General features: G+C 32.0%; 1 protein-coding gene and 1 pseudogene across 6 annotated transcripts in view; both read left to right on the top strand.

The window, feature by feature from the left end:
- Positions 1–18,111, top strand: part of NDST4 (N-deacetylase and N-sulfotransferase 4) — a 390,250-nt gene that overhangs the window by 153,457 nt on the left and 218,682 nt on the right. For all 6 annotated transcript variants that reach the window (XR_012483096.1, XR_012483095.1, XM_074272775.1 and 3 more), the window contains exon 4: positions 2,033–2,187. Coding sequence is in view for 4 of the 6 variants with exons in the window: in XM_074272775.1 (XP_074128876.1) it covers positions 2,033–2,187 (155 nt within the window). In the remaining 2 variants the exon portion in view is untranslated. The remainder of the gene's footprint in view (positions 1–2,032; positions 2,188–18,111) is intronic.
- LOC141547669 (small ribosomal subunit protein uS10-like) lies at positions 16,007–16,721 on the top strand (annotated as a pseudogene).

The following is an 18,111-nucleotide window of genomic DNA, read 5'->3' on the forward strand; positions in this document are numbered from 1 at the left end:
TTTTGGAAAATTTCTAGTTGTAGCTAGGAATATAAATATGAAATACAAAGATAGATAGATACATAGACAGACAGACAGACAGATAGAGATACAATGTTCTCTCTTGTTGAGCTTTTTACCTCCTTGAATTATCTTAAATTTTATCATTTCTGTACGTTATACCCAAGAGTAGAATGAATGGAAGGTATTAGAGCTGAAGTCCTTAACCTTTGTGTATCTTTGGCTATCTATATGGACCTCTTTCTCAGAATTATTTTTTGTCACAAAATAAAATACAATTATAAAGGAAACTAATTGCATTGAAATAAAGTTATCAAATTTAAGCACCACCAATGAAGTTAATAGACCTCAGATTAAAAACCTTTATTATAGAGAACAGAAAGTATTTAGTACAGCTACTATGTGCAATCATCTCATTCAGTGACTGAATATAGTAGGTACACAATATTTATTTGCTTAATTTTGTTGCCTAGAGGACCCATGATTTGTTTCAGAGAAGTATTATCAATTAGAAAATTCAGGGAGATTTTTTTAATGTTTTTTCAAAGCTTTATTTAAGGAGCATTCTGAAATGACATGGCATTCTTAATACCAGTTTCATATTAAGCCAATATTTAGAGTTGCATTCTGTTGAATATTAGATAATAGCCCATAGAAAACAGAAGATTATCATCCTGTTGATTCAGAATATATTTTCAATTGCATTTCTAACTAGAAATCATTCTATGCTAAAGCCATTTTTTCTTTTTCATTTGCTATATCAGTTCTACTTCTGTCTTGCTACCATGTTACTTGTAATATCTTCCAGAGAAATAAAACTTTTTGTCACTGCTAAGGTGTTAATGTGGGAAAGCTAGGGAGGTACAAGAAAATCAAATTTGATTTCATTTGTTTTTTTGTTTCTGGGTTTTTTTTTGTGTGTGTGTGTATGTGTATGTGAATCATGAATAAGAAGATTTCAAAGAAAGAAGACTTTCTTACTGCAAATAAATATTTTATAATTATCTCAAACAATCTTCATTTATGGAACATCTGTTATTGTCCCAGTTTTTAAGTGACAAAGTTCTGCTATGAGCACTTCATGTAGTGGAATTGGAATTGGAAAGAGTGAGGGAGTTTCTATAAGTTAGGGAATAACTGAAAAATTGCCTTTGTTCAAAAATGCCTTTCATATGTGAATAGTATTGTATCATAATATGCTACATATTAATATATTGTGTTTTACACATATTAATATATTATACTATATAATATGATGTAAATAATATAATATCTGTTGTATTTTATATATAATAGATGATGTATATATATATATAATATGAAAGATTCACAGAAAAAAGACATGAATAAAGTGATGAAGAATGAAATGAAAAGAATTACAACTTATACCTTGATATGACAATGTAAAGAACAACAATAGAATATTTAAGAATTCATCAATTCCCACAACTCCAAATAACTGATGATAAATTTTTATTCCCACCTTCCCACCTCTTGGCTGAGAGTTAATAAGTCAAATGTACAAAATGATGTTCAAAAAACCCTACAGTTTCAGATAAGAATAATACAACTCTTTATTTTTTTTGAGTATACTTTGTTAAAAGTGTTCATTTTTATTTGAGGAGGGTGACAGAAATACAAAAAGAACATTAATGAAAAATGCAAATACACAGAAATGAGGGAATACACATTCAGACATGAATTATTGACTTATATTAAATTTGATGTATTCTTTAAAAAAAGTTGTACATGGTTAGGTTGAGCTAATTTTCAGATTTAATTCTCTTGTATATCTTTGTACAAATATTCATGTTTTTTGATGGCTTCACACAAATAATTTTTAAAAATTTTACTAAAAAACACTGCTATGAAAATTTTAAGATAAAATGGAATTTTGTTTCCATATTTGACTTCCTTTATATATAAACTCCACTCTTGTGATTGAAACTTAGCTGGGTCTATTCTCATAACAATAGTAGGAAATGCAGAACTGTCTGTCTATCTCTGAAGCCAGTTTTCAATTATTTCTTAGGAACAGAAGAGGAAGATGAAGGGGACGACCTCTTGCTCAGATCTGTGGATGAGTTCTGGTGGTTTCCTCACATGTGGAGTCACATGCAACCCCATCTCTTCCACAATGAGTCATCCCTGGTGGAGCAGATGATTCTCAACAAGGAATTTGCACTAGTGAGTACCTACTGTGGGGTGGTGATGTTGAATTCAATTATTCACCTCAATATGGAGGAATACCTTCAAGAAATTTAAAATATGGGTCATGTTGAGAAAATATGATACTTGATAAAGCTAGCCAGATTAAAACTGGAGTCATTTTTTATGAAGTACCAGACTTTTGTTTCCAAAATACAATTCTGCTTAATTTATATGAGCAGAATTAACCGTTAGATAAGTGAAAATATTTATAATAAAAAAAAAAATTCTAGCCTGAAAAATTTTGGCAATTAATTAATTCCTCAAAGGGAAAGACAACTCCATTCTCACCTTGACACCTTGACAGCGTGTATGTGTTAATTCCTTAGGGATTGGAAGATGGGGTGGAACAAGAGATTTGTGGTTTTGTCAGTTTATACAAATTTTCTCAGCTTTCTCTGAATTTCTCACATTCCTCACTATCTACTGTACCATAATATATAAATTTCATTTTATAACAGCTTCTATTACTTTCCAATTTGTTATAGTCATCAGCTTTATTTCTAGTTCTTAGCTAACTTAAAAAATACAAATATGAATATTTTGCTATATGTTGATTTCCCCTCCTGTTTTTCACTTCCTGTGTATATTCTTAAGAATAGGATTCTTGGATCATAAGAACTAAACATTTAATTTACTTTTCTTGCCTAATTGCAAATTGAAATTTAGAATATTGGAACAATTTTTAAATTTTAAAAAGTCATTAGTGTGCTGCTTTTCTCAAAACACCTATAACAAAAGCTAATTTGCCGATTTGAATATCTCTTATTATTAATGATTTACATCATATTTGCATGTGATAATTAATATTATTTTGAGAGATCTTTATGTTTTTGAACATTTTCTTTTGAGAAAGTGGTAATGAATTTTGTAAATAAATCACACATTTTTAAAAAATAAATATAAAATTTTATATTTCTTTATTATAAGTAAATCTTATGTTTGCAAATTTAATGAAAAAAATCTTCATATAAATAAATGCCTTGCATATTTTCTCCTTCAGACTTTCACATTGGCTGCAATTTTAAAAATATTGTTCATAATTTCTATTTTCTACTTTTTCTAATTCTATATTCATCAATTTTATTAATGAAAGAAGTCTTCTTGTGTAGTCAAAAATGTTTTCTATCTTTTTATCATTTCCAATATACCTCTTAAGGTTATTAATTCTCTATATATGCATAACAAGAAAGGTGCCTGATTTCATTCTCCTCTAACTTTTAAGAGTGCAGTCCTTCAAATTTAATTAATGTGTTCATGTGCTTATTATGATATGAAATATAAAATGATGATTTTACCCTAATTTCTGGCCAAATGTTTCCAATTATTCTCTAATTTTGTCAAAAAGAAAAATCTTTCCCCTAGTAAATTATCTTTTGAAAATTATTGAATACCTGGATTTTTAAAATTTCTCTTTTTTGTTTATTTATTCAATTTCACTTATTGCTTATTTAAACTAATATTTAATGATTATCACTTTATAATATAGTTTGAGGTTTATTAATTCTATGTTACTTTCATTTATACTTTTATTTATTATCCTCCTTTAAAAGTCTAAATGTGTTTTGTTACTATTTTATCTTTAAAAAGTACCATAACCTTAGTAATTTGATTGATATAGCACAAAATCTATAAACTAATTTATGGAGTATTACTATTTTTATCATATGATATAGTCAAAATATGAACAGTAAATATTTCTCCAATAATTTTGTCCTCCTCTATTTAAATAATATTTTGTAATTGTATTTTTATAAATATTATACTTATAAATTGTATTTCATTTATAAATGTTATATCATGATTTATGTGCTGCTCAGATATTTTACCAAACCTAAAGACAGGAAGACTCATTTTCTTGATTTCAAATCTAGCATTAGATACTTGTTAAATGTGTGATTCTGAGCAAGTTATTTAATCCAGTGTGCCTCAATTCTTCATCTATAAAATATGCTGGAGAAAAAAATGGCAAACCATTCCAATATCTTTGCCAAGAAAAACCCAAATTGGGTCACAAAGAATTGGTTATGACCAAAAAATGACTGAATAACAAAAAAAAATAATAATTTTGAAGTGAAACTCATCTCCATGTAATTGTGGCAGGAAGTTTTTCAAGTAATGATGAAAAATATTAAAATGATAGAATTTCTCATATTTGTTTTTTCTTTACTGAGTAGGTGATTGGGCATCTTATTTGTTCTGTTTTGTTTTGTTCTTTCATTTTTTTTTCTTTTTCATTTATCCATTATATTTCCTTTCACTTCTACATTTTTGCATTTCAAGTTCTGTTGTCTTCTTTTTCTGAAAATCTGCTATTATGTAGATTATTTCTCACCTTGTTCTAAACTCATGTGGTTAATTTCTAGTCTTATCTATGAGATATCTTTACTAATTCTTAAATTCCCTTTCTAAGCCCTTTTTGAGACTAATGGAGCTTTTACTAACATCTAAGCAAGCCTTACAAAATTTCTTATGAAATCTTCTAATTCCTCAGTTGACTCACTTTCCTGTGTTTTATAAAGTACTTCTCTGCAAATGGCCTGGCATCCTGCTGAAAGGGGTCAAAAAGGCTTCATTTGATTATCTTCCCCATTTTTCTTACTCTAATTGGCTGTTTACTCCCTCTTATGTTGTATTAATTTTAATCAGTGTTGCATGTCTAATTTACTCCCTTTTCTATTTTCCTGACTCTTAGGTTCCACACTTCTCCACAGAAATCCCTTTTTCACCTTCTGAGGATTCATGGGTCTAAATTCACACTCTTAGTATAATCCCCCCTTAGAACTACATGGAGATTCATTTCAAATGTACCTAAATATTTCTCTACCAAGGAGATAATGGTCACTGAAATCCAGCATTCAAATAGTAAGCAATGGTAGACAGGTATAAAAAGAATGAACTTCTACCTAGTTTGAGAGCCCTGAGATCCCCAAAACTTCATGGAAATTTCAAGTATGTCCCCAAATCAGGCATCTAATAAAATATCCATGAGATGATATGTGGGCCAAAGACAATGTCTCAAATAAATCAAGAAGATTTCTCAAGATAAAAACAGAAAGGAATTTTATTACCATCTGGCAAGAAAGGGTGTCTCCCTCTCCACAAGCAGTTAGGCAAGGAGAGGCAAGGCCCAGTTAACAAACAAGAATTACACAAGGGCCTGGATCTATCAGCTGGATCTTTGCCCTGATTAGCCAGGGCAAATAATCTGATATTCTAAGTCATAAATGAGGAAAAACTTTCAACCTAATCATATCTTTAGGATTACTAAATTACCTTATATGGGAGTTTCAGTGCCAAGGTGGCCCCAACTTAGTCTCTCAAAGAAAAGATCCCACTTCTTTTAAATCAAGTAATCTCTGGAGAAAAGAAACTTTGCCCTGGGGCACAGCCGACCTTCACTCAGTTTTTACAATCCTGTCTCCATCTTGTGAAATAGCTTTCACCATTCACTTCATTCAGTGATAAAATTGTCCTGTGTCAATCCAAAGGCTGGGGAAAGAAAAAGGAGGGACAAAGATAATTAGTTGACTTTCAGGTTTTTTTGTTTTGTTTTGTTTTGTTTTGTTTTGTTTTTTGTAAATAATAATTACCGTTCATTTATATTCTGTTGGTACTGATGAATTTCCTGTATTTTTCCTGCATTATTTATTGTGATAATGGGAAGAACAATTCATGGAAAGTTCTTACTGTCTTCCTAGGATTCCACAGGCTCATCTTTTCAACATTGTTCTTTGAAATTTACATTGTTAGAAGATACTGAGGAAAACAGTATCCCCAACAAGAGGATGCATTGTAAATTAAAGCCACTGTTTCTCATTGAATTAGAGATTTCCTTAGTTTGATCTCTATTTATCTAGAAAAGTTACCTTCAATATAAGTGAGTCATTTGACTCATCTTCACAGATTTGTTGATTTTAAATCTACTCTTGCTCTTACTAGTTGATATCTAATGATGGCTAAATTCACCTGTTTGTATTATTACCTCTCCAAGAGCTATGCATTAACCTTTGGAAAGGACTTGGCTATAATTGCTTTTCAATGTACTATCAGAAGAAAGAACAAAACTTGGTTAGTCAACATGATAAAGAACTAAACTGAAATCTATAAATATTTTCTTTTCCTATCATATAATTCATTGGCAAAATAAATCAGTTACACTCAGTGAAATAGGATTATTTCATTCATCTTGTGGTTTGGAAGAATACAAATTTTTAGGGACTCTTTTAATAAATAAGAATTTTCCACACTACCAGTGAGGAGAAAATATAGTATTAAAAGTCTGACTAGGAAATAATTATTCATTACAAAATAATTTTCTATACTCGTGTGATTTTTGAAAATATAAGTATTAAACCTAATTAGGGACAGTATGGAATAATTGAATGTATTGCAGAGATCATAAATTGTGGGTTCTAATTTTGGTTCTGCCAATAATTAACTGTATCCTTGGGCAAGTCACCTAACCATTGCTTCAAATTCCATGTTTATAAGCTAAACATTATAATATTTAACACTTCCAGAGATTTATAATGAACAAGGATTTGTAAAATCTCTCATTTTTACATATGAGAAAACTAGATTCAAAGAGTTTAAGATTAGTTATATTTAATATAATAATATTGGTTATATCCAATAGCCTAATATACAAATAGCACACATATAATGTTGGTCATCATATTCAAACCTGGTTCCACATTAATAAATTAAGTTTATAACTAAATTATATTTAAGATTCTTTCCAGCTTAAACATTGCATGATCATTCTGAATATTACTATGGTTTTATAAACTCCAGTTGATAGTATTTATTTGGAATTATGATTTCACCTGTGCAATTTCTTTTTTACGTCAGTGCAGCTTGTGGCTTCTCTATACCCTATCTTTCTGTCTTTCTGTGTGTCTCTAATTCTCTCTGTCTCTCGCTTTCTCTGTCTTTGTCCCAATATTCAAGAGAACCTTTTCTTAGTAGCTAAAGGATACTATATCTTAGTGGAACCAGTATACCATTTAGGCTGTTAGTGTGTAATGTTTTTTTCAAATTATATCTCCATATTGCTTGGCTCTTGATAGTGTATTTTATACTTCTTCTTACACAGAAATAATAAATAGTAACATGCCACAATCTGCTTATACTTAGCATTTGTCTTTTTGTTGCTCTTCAAGAATTTATATACACTATTTTAAGTATTTTGAAATGCTTCCTTCATGATATTCAATATACATCAATTCTGGAATAATATTGGCACTAAAGAGAATATCTTTTTTAATGCTTCCAATTTGGGATTATTTAAAACACTATTAAATTTCCCTAATGTGTTCTATTCTTATCCTTTTTCCTACTCAAAACTAAGAACATTCTTCATTTCTTATACCTGGCCACCGTTGCTTGCTCTGAAAATCTTCTTCTTATTAACTTACTTTCATTTTTCCCTAGTTATTTAGGATAAAAAAAAAGAACAAATCTAATCTTTCATGATAACCCTTAAATGTGAGATGAGCTTTCATGATCCCACTCAATTTTTTTACCCAGGATAAATATGCCCATTTCTTTGAACAGATTTCAACATATGGCATGGTTTTTCAAGTGTTTTGACAGCTTAATTGCTCTCCATTGAAAACACTCAAGATTTTCAGTATGTTTACAGACATATGAAAGTCTGAATTGAAAGATATCATTGAAGTGTGCTCAAGGAAGAATACAAAGGCACTGTCTTTCAAAACAACATATTTTTTGTTGTGTTTTTTTGTTTGTTTGTTTTTGGTTTTGGTTTTATTTTTTGTTTTGTTTTGTTTTTTGTTTTGTTTGTTTGTTTGTTTTTTATGACAGATTCCTAGATGGAAGAGTGGATAGAATGTTGAACTTGGAATCAGAATGTACTGAGTTCAAGTCTCTTCTCAGACCACAACAACCATGTGACCTGAGACACTTGATATCTTGTATCTTCATTTGTAGAATAGGAATAATAATCTCTCACACTCATTTCACAGGATTGCTTTTAAGGATCAAATGAGACAATGCATGTAAAACATTTAACAATTCTTAAAGCATTATAAATATTCTCAATATTATTATTTTCTTTGCATTAAATTTTGGTCTTTTATGTCCTATCTATGTCTCATCTAGAGTTTGCTGAATACTACATATCTATTTTAATGAGCTTTTTTTGTAGACATAATTTTCTATTTTTACATATGATTTATTGTCAATTTCATCTTATTAGATTTGTACATTATTTTAAACTGTTTATATAATTATGGAGCTCAGATCTATTATCTAAAATATACAAATTATCCTTCTTAGCTCCCTCTTGTTAGCAAATATTTTAAGCATGCTTATATACCTTTATGTCATGAATAAAGAAGTTTGAGCAGGAGATAGTCCAAAGCAGAGACATATGGTAACTCCCTATAGATCTCCCTCTGGCTTGACACAGGTCTACCACTTTGGGATTCTGTCGATCAGCCAGTTGCAGTCCAAGTAAATTATAATCTAGAATCTAATAGAGCTCTTCAGGTATTCTTCTTGTGACAATGGATAAAATAATAAATGTCAATGGGTTACAAGAATAGTTGTTTTCCAATCCTAATAGTAAATTCTAGGAAATATTTGGAATTCCTGCAACAGATTGATGAGAAAGATAAAAATTTGTTTTTTATTTTTTAAGTGAGGGAAAGCATATTTTTGTTCTTAAGAAGTATGTCTATGCCTTCACATTTGAATTATCATGCTATCTCCCTAATAAATAATAAACCAGGTTACTCATTTTCACAGTCTACCTTCTGTTTTTGTAAGCTAATACATTCATAAGTGTAAGATGGGAAGGCTAAAAAAACAAAAACAAAAAACAAAAAAAGACTTTTGTCTCTCCTTCAGCATTTCTGAGGCAATTAGGGTTAAGTGACTTGCCTGGGGTCACACAGCTAGGAAGCTTTAAGTGTCTGAAAGCTTGAACTCAGGTCCTCCTGACTTCAGGGTTAGTGTGCTATCCACTACACCACCAAGCTGCCCCTAAATAATTTATTCTTACTCCACACTAGACTTGTGAAGAAAGAAGAAATAGTATTTGGCGATTTTAAGTTTTACATTCAGACTCATTATAATTTCCAAGTGGTTAGTGCCATTGGGTCCATACATAGTAGCAGAATATCATGAAACAGTGAAGATGAATGACTGCAAGTTAAAGAGCTAATTTCCTCCTTTGATGTTTAATTGAGCAGAGTTGACTCTTCTTCATGACTAACAAAATAACACCTTGGATTTGAGAAGTATAATGCTATATGCCCTTAGGAAGAGAGATTTCTCAAATAAATATATAATAAATGCTTCAATCTATTTCACATATTTGGATTGTCCCCATTGTCAAAAAGTCTAAAAAGAAACAACTAAGATAAACATTTAAGAGTTACCAAGGATGCTAATCATAGTCAGTGCTGTGGTATAATAATGTGGTATAATAATGATATCAAAGCATCATGGAATTGGGAAGAATAGGATAGAGGAACTGAGAAATAAGCCTTTGATTGTAATCTATATTATTGAAACTATAGTAAAAGGGCAGAGACAAGATGGTAGAGAGTAGACAAGACTTTGCCTAACTCTTCCTGGCTTCCTTCAGAATCAACACTTAATGGATTTTCAAGTGACAGAACCCACAAATATTTAAAGTACAACAAATTTCCAGCAGAAGATGTCTTGGGAGGATTTTAGGAAACGTCTGTCTCAATCACGTGGGGGAGGGGGAAAGGACCTAGCACAGGCACGGTGCAAGGGGGACCAGGAAGGCAAGATCCTGCATAGGGAATTTAGTGGAAAGCTTTTTTGTAGCTTTTTTTTACAAGACATATGCATGGGCAATTTTTCAGCATTGAAAATTTCAAAACTTCTGTTCCAATTTTTCCCCTCCTTCTCCCCACTCTCTCCCCCAGATGGCAGGTTGACCAATACTTGTTAAATATGTTCAAGTATACGTTAAATACAAGTATACATATCCATGCAGTTGTTTTGCTGTACAAAAAGAATTGGACTTTGAAATAGTGTACAATTAACCTGTGAAGGAAATCAAAAATGCAGGCGGACAAAAATAGAGTGATTGTGAATTCTATGTAGTGGTTCATAGTCATCTCTCAGAGTTCTTTGGCTGGGTGTAGCTGGTTCAATTCATTACTGCTCTATTGGAACTGATTTGGTTCATCTCATTATTGAAAGGGGCCATGTCCATCAGAATTGATAATCATATAGTATTGGTTTTGAAGTATATAATGATCTCCTGGTCCTGCTCATTTCACTCAGCATCAGTTCATGTAAGTCTTTCCAGGCCTTTCTGAAATCATCCTACTGGTCATTTCTTACATAACAATAATATTCCATAACATTCATATACCACAATTTATTCAGCCATTCTCCAATTGATGGGCATCCACTCAGTTTCCAATTTCTGGGTACTACAAAGAGGGCTGCCACAAACATTCTTGAACATACAGGTCCCTTTCCCTTCTTTAAAATCTCCCTGGGATATAAATATCCAGTAGTCACACTGCTAGATCAAAGGGTATGCACAGTTTGATAACTTTTTGAGCATAGTTCCAAATCGCTCTCCAGAATGGCTGGATGAATTCACAATTACACCAACAATGTATCAATGTCCCAGTTTTCCTACATCTCCTCCAGCATACTGCATTATCTTTCCCTGTCATTCTAGCCAATCTGACAGGTGTGTAGTGGTATCTCAAGAGTTGTCTTAATTTACATTTCTCTGATTAAAAATGACTTGTAGTATCTTTTCATATGGCTAGAAATAGTTTCAATTTCTTCATCTGAGAATTATATCCTTTGACCATTTATCAATTGGAGAAAATTAATTTCTTATAAATTAGAGTCAATTCTCTATATATTTTGGAAATGAGGCATGGGAGGCTTTTAAAAAGCTTTTTATTTAAAAAAAACATATGTATGCCTAATTTTTCAACATTGACCCTTGCATAACCTTGTGTTTCACATTTCCTCCTCTTTCCCCTCACCCTCTCCCCTAGATGGCAAGCAATCCAATATATGTTAAACATATTAAAAATATATGTTAAATCTAATATGTATAGATATATTTATACAATTCTCTTGCTGCACAAGAAAAATCAGATAAAAAAGAAAGTAAATGAGCAAGAAAACAAAACGCAAGCAAACAACAACAAAAAAAAGAGTGAGAATGCTATGTTCTGATCCACATTCAGTTCCCATAGTCCTCTCTCTGGATGTAGATGGCACTTTTCATCACAATATCACTGGAACTGGTATCAGTCATCTTATTGTTGGAAAGAGTCACATTCATCAGGATTGATCGTCATCTAATATTGCTATTGCTGTTTCTCTTGCTAAAATATTTTTAACAATTTTAAGTGAGAACAAGGTTCTACATGCTATTAATAAATATTTTATATCTAAGATGCCTATTTCTTCTGGAGTTAATTATTTAAATTTCTATATTTGTCTATGTTTTGTAATGTGTACATTAAATGTATTTGCTTATAATTTATAAGTAAATGTACATGTATTGGGAATTAATGTTTTTTTAACTGAGAGCATTGCATGATCAATAAAGTTTATAGATTACTACTTTACATAAGAATCTTTAGTTGTAAGCAAAACAGCTTTTCTTTCTTTTATTAGAAAGAAATTATTATTAGTTCTTGTTATCAGTACCAAAGAAAGGAATTCCTTTATCACAATTTTGCTTTATAATGTAGAACACTATGGAGAATCTGAAAAATATACCTTTCTTGGGTGTCATGTCCCATTTGTGACAGAAAGAACAAATTTTACTCCAAAATACATTGTTTCATGAATGTGGAAAAAAAAAACACCAAAAAAAACAAGAACAAACTCTTTGGAAGAATGGGATCAGTGAAATAGTTTGTAAGGAAGGTTTAAGTTTTATACTCAGCTCTGCCACTAATTAATTCTAGAACCTGGCTTGTCATTTCATTCCTCTAGACCAGGGCTTCTTAGAGTTTTTTCACTCATGATCCCTTTCTGCCCATGAAATTTTTATGCTACATGCCTCAAATCTAAGATGAGGCGATTCTGTAAGCATAAATGCCTGGCATCTTGTGTATTAAAAACAAAGGTTGCCGTGAAGTCATATGATGCAACATAAGCAAGGACTGTCAGAAACACCTCAAATTTAATTTAATTTCAATTTTGAATGAATTTTTAGTCATTGTGTTTAGAAACCTTTAACTGTTGCCAAATTTTTCATAACCCCCATATTCAGTTATGGGACTCCATCTGTGATTGTTATTCACAGTTTAAAAAGCTTTGCTCTACATCTTGGATTCCTCATCTGTAACAGATTCTGTGATTCTTGGAGTTGCATACAAATACTTTTCCAAGTGTTTGGAATTTCCTCCCAAATCTAAAGCATATTTTGCTATATTAACGCTAATATACATGAAAGACAGATTCTCAAGGTCATTCTTATAAAACTTATAAAGTATGATACATTACATCTAAAGTATCTGAAATATAAATCTTGATCATAACTGATAACATCTGCACAGAGATTTTTTTATATAGAAAATATAGTTCCTGCTGAAAACAAAAACGATGCCTTTAAAAAACATTTGCCTCCCCTTCCCCACCAATGGTTATCTTGCCACTTAATGTTAATATACATAGTATATTAGCCATTTAATGAATCATTTAATGATAATATACACAGTAATTTGGTTGCCATCTTCAATTTGAAGTGATTCACTCTCCCAGTGTAGTAAGAAGGGAACTAGATATAGCATAAAGGAATATTCAATTTCTTATTGCAGGTAAGCTAGGCACTTAATACCTGGGAAGACAACAATTTACAATTCACCAGACTGGAAAGGTAGTAGTGACTTTGAAGTAAGGAAGAGATAACTTCAAGTCTCCTGCAAACATTGGCTGTTCACCCCTGGACAAGTCACTTTTATCTCTTTGGTCCTCCATTTCTCCATCTCTACAATTAGAAAGTTGAATTTGATCATCTCTAAACCCTTTCAAAAGTTCTTTAATAGCTTCCTTTTTTCCTGTTTTTTTTTTTTTAAACAGGGAAAGAATTTTCCATTAAAAATTCCTAAATACATGTTATTTTATAAATGACTAGTGGGTCAGCCCTTATTAATATATCAAAGTATTGTGTAAGAACTTGTAAAACTTTGTTTGCCTTTTCTTTGCTATTTATTAATATTTATTATGTAAAAGAGAAGGGGAAAACATTTAAGGGATAATCTACTAAATTGCTGAATAAATTTTCCTGGAAGAAAAGGCAAGTAACTATGTAAAGTGGTTTAAAAATGGACTTGAGCATTGTTAATTCCATTTATAGAGAATCTATCATGAGTGGTCCTGGGAAGAGAAAAGTAATACATTTACAGTAGCTAAATTATGGAATGCCAACCAGCAAACTCAAAGACCATCCACATGAGCCTTAAATAATTTTGTTACTACATGTGGAGCTTTTATTTATAGATGACATTTCAAAAAGGTTTCTAATCCATTCATGTGAACAGGGTAAACCTCTCGATTATTAAGTCTCTTGATTAAGTCTACTCTTGATTGTATATAAATTCAGGTTTTTGCAATTGAATGGAATGAAATGGTCTTGAACAAGTTACTTCATCTCCATGGACTCCAATATAGCCATGGGTAAGAAATGAGAGGGTGAAAGTGGCATGACAAAATGATTTCCAAAGTCTTTTCCAGCTACAAAATGAAATAATTTCCAGCTTTAAACCTCTAGAAGTTGCTAGATGGAAAATAGATAAAACATTGGACTTTGAATAATGAATATCTAAATGCAAATTTTCCCTTGGAAACTTACTTGTTTTGTGAGATTGGGCAAGACATTTCACTGGGATAACCGTGGAGCCCAATCCAGCTCCAGCAAATCAGGAACAATCTTGGGAGCCTCTGAATCAGCACAGATGTTGCTATTTCTGTAGTTCTCTGGACATAGATGGTAAGAGGTAAAAGAACTGGTGAGAAAAAAAAAGATTATAGGGGTTTCTTTGCTAGCACCAAGATTCTGCAGTTTTGCCCATACTTAGATCTAGGTTGAAGTCCTGAGTGGCAGCCCTAGGGGAAGGAATAGCCCTGACATACCAGAGCTTGCAGTCACAATGGAACAGGGACCCTCATCACAATTCCAGGGCAGGAAAAAGTGCTGGTGGTCATTCACAGACCAAAGCAAAGGTCAGGAGTAAACACATTTTTTAGATCATATTACCTGGGAAGAACTGAAAACTGAGAGGTCCAAAAGGTATCTCTAAAAACATCTGCCAAAAAACCCTGATATTTGGGACAGTCGATGCAACTTCCATTCTGGAAACAGAGCTCCACTTTAACAAAAAATTAAAAATCAAAAAATGCTAAGGAAAATGAGCAAACAACAACAACAAAAAATTCTGATTATAGAAAGCTACTATGGTGACAAGGAATATAAAAATACACAGTCAGAAGAAAACAACAAAATCAAAGGTCCAAAATCCAAAGCTTCCAAGAAAAATATAAATTGATCTCAGGCCATAAAAGAGCTCAAAAATGATTCTGAAAATCAAATAAGAGGAGCAAAAGGAAAAAAGTAGGAAGAATAATAAGAATGATGCAAGAAAATCAGGAAAAAAAGAGATTAGCAGGTTGGTAAAGGACACACACACACACAGAGCAAATACTGAAGAAAATAACACCTAAAAAAATCTGAATAGGCCAATAGTAAAAAGATGTCCAAAAAAATCAGTGTGGATAAGAATGCTTTGAAAAAGATGATTTCTAAAGTCTTTTCCTGTTGTAAACTGAAGTCATTTTCAGCTTTAAACTTCTAGGAAGCAACTAGGTGGCAAAATGAATAAAATGCTGGGCTTGGAGTAAGGAAGATTCAAGTGCAATTTTTTTCCTAGAAAATTGACCAAATGGAAAAAGAGGGACAAAAATTACCGAAGGAAAGAAAAATCCTTAATAAGTAGAATTTGACAAATGGAAAAGGAGATACAAAAGCTCACTAAAGGAAATAAGTTCTTAAAAATTAAAATTTCTAATTAGAAAATTAGAAAACAAAATCAAAAGTATGAAAAAAATAGAATACAATGTGTAATACCTCACTGGAAAATAGGTCCAAGAGAGAAAATTTTTAAATTATTGAATTACCTGAAAGTCATGACAAAAACTGTCTAAACTTAGAAAAATTGTTTTCTTTAAAGAATAGGAGAGAGTATTGCAAATAGCCAGAAAGAAGCAAGTCAAATATCACAAAACCTTAGTCAGGGTACAAAATTTAGTAGCTTTTAGCTTAAAAGATTAAAGGCTTGGGATAATTTATTCTAGAGGGCAAAGGAGCTAGGAGTACAACCAAGAATCACCTACTTAGAAAAACTGAGCATAATTTTTCCGGGCAAGAAATGGATATTCAATGAAATAGAGAACTTTCAAGCATTCTTATTTATTTTATTAAAGTTTTTTTTTTTATTTACAAAACATATGCATGGGTAACTTTTCAACATTGAACCTTGTAAAACTTTCTATTCCAAATTTTCCCCTCCTTCCCCCTCCTCACTCCCCAGATGTCAGGTAATCCAATACATGTTAAATATGTTAAAATATATGTTAAATCCAATATATGTATACATATTTATAGTTATCTTGCCGCACAAGAAAAATCACATAAAGAAGGAAAAAACCTGAGAAAGAAAACAAAACACTAGTAAACATCAACAGAATGAGTGAAAATGCTATGTTGTGCTACACTTAGTCCTCTCTTTAAATGAATATGGCTCTCTTCATCATTGAACAATTGGAACTGGTTTGAATCATCTCATTGTTGAAGAGAGCCATGCTCTCAGAATTGATCATCATATAATGATTCACAGTTGTCCTGCTCATTTCACTTAGCATCAGTCCATGTAAGTCTCTCCAGGTCTTTCTGAAATCATCCTGTTGTCATTTCTTAATATTCCATGACAATTAATATTATTACAATAATAACAATAATATTCCATAACATTCATATGCCATAATTTATTTAACCATTCTCCAATTAATTGGCATCCATTCAGTTTCTAGTTTCTTGACACTGGAAAAAGGGCTGCCACAAACATTTTTGCACATGTGAGTCCTCTAGCATTCTTGACTAGTAGAGCTAGCCCTTTGATGAAGATACCATGGCTGCAGACAAAAGTACCTGCCTCTCCTCATGACTCACCATCATACACTTTCACCAGGGAACAAGTCAGGAAGCCACTCCACTGTCATGGAATTCAAGAACACTAGCAAGACACATATGGCACCCAAAATGGCAAATCATCAAATCCATATCACCTCACCAGCCATAATGTGAAATCACTTGAGAAAGGGTATGCTGACTTAATTAGAGGGCCAAACAAAAAAACTTGAAAGTGAAAGAACCTGTTTGAATGTCACTAATTGTTAAACAGATCACTTCTATCAGGAATGAACCAGGTATGGAAGGTGAAGTCACTATTGCCAATGCCTAATCAATCAATTATTTAAATATATTGATTGCAACTATTAAAATAGAAAAAAAAGGCCAGAGTTGAATAGAAAATTTGACTTTCAAATACAATATTCCTGTGAATAGGAAAGAGAAATCATAATGGGAAGATGATACATAGAACTCATAAAATTTTTCTCAGTTAGAAGATGTACAAATAGACAGAGGACACAGATGTGATTTTTCTTTTTTATTATTATTATTATTATATATTTTTTATAATATTATCCCTTGTATTCATTTTTCCAAATTATCCCCCCTTCCCTCTACTTCCTCCCCCCGATGACAGGCAATCCCATACATTTTACATGTGTTACAATATAACCTAGATACAATACATGTGTGTAAATACCATTTTCTTGTTGCACAATAAGCATTAGATTCCGAAGGTACATGTAACCTGGGCAGACAATTTTAGCAGACAGATATTAGTGCTAACAATTTACATTCACTTCCCAGTGTTTCTTCTCTGGGTGTAGCTACCTCTGTCCATCATTGATCAACTGGAAGTGAGTTGGCTCTTCTTTATGTTGAAGATTTCCACTTCCATCAGAATATATCCTCATACATTGTTGTTGTTGAAGTGTACAGTGATCTTCTGGTTCTGCTCATTTCACTCAGCATCAGTTGATGTAAGTCTCTCCAAGCCTCTCTGTATTCCTCCTGCTGGTCATTTCTTACAGAGCAATAATATTCCATAACCTTCATATACCATAATTTACCCAACCATTCTCCAACTGATGGACATCCATTCATCTTCCAGTTTCTAGCTACAACAAAAAGAGCTGCCACAAACATTTTGGCACATATAGGTCTCTTTCTGCTCTTTAGTATTTCTTTGGGATATAAGCCCAGTAGTAGTACTGCTGGGTCAAAGGGTATGCACAGTTTGATAACTTTTTGGGCATAGTTCCAAATTGCTCTCCAGAATGGTTGGATTCTTTCACAACTCCACCAGCAATTTATTAGTGTCCCAGTTTTCCCACATCCCCTCCAACATTCATCATTATTTGTTCCTGTCATCTTAGCCAAACAGATGAGATTTTTCAATGAAGGGATGATATATTAAAAAATAAAATTAAGGAGTGAGAAAGAGCAATACACCAGGGAAAATGGACAGGGAGAATAGAAAGTAGTAAATTATTTCACATAAACAAGACAAGAAAAACTTTTTTACAATGTTGGGGAAGATGGGGAAGGTAAAGGTAAGTGAGGAAAACTTACTCTTATCATAATTGGCTCAGAAAAAAAAATAATTAACCAGAGAGGGGCTAAGAAAAAGAGGTTAGAAGGTATAATGGAAGGGAGGAAAGATTGGGGGAGACAGTAATCAAATAGTTTTGAGGAAGGACAGGGTGAAAGAGAGAGAAAAG

This window comes from Sminthopsis crassicaudata, chromosome 6 (assembly GCF_048593235.1).
Source record: "Sminthopsis crassicaudata isolate SCR6 chromosome 6, ASM4859323v1, whole genome shotgun sequence".
Classification (NCBI taxonomy): Eukaryota; Metazoa; Chordata; class Mammalia; order Dasyuromorphia; family Dasyuridae; genus Sminthopsis; species Sminthopsis crassicaudata.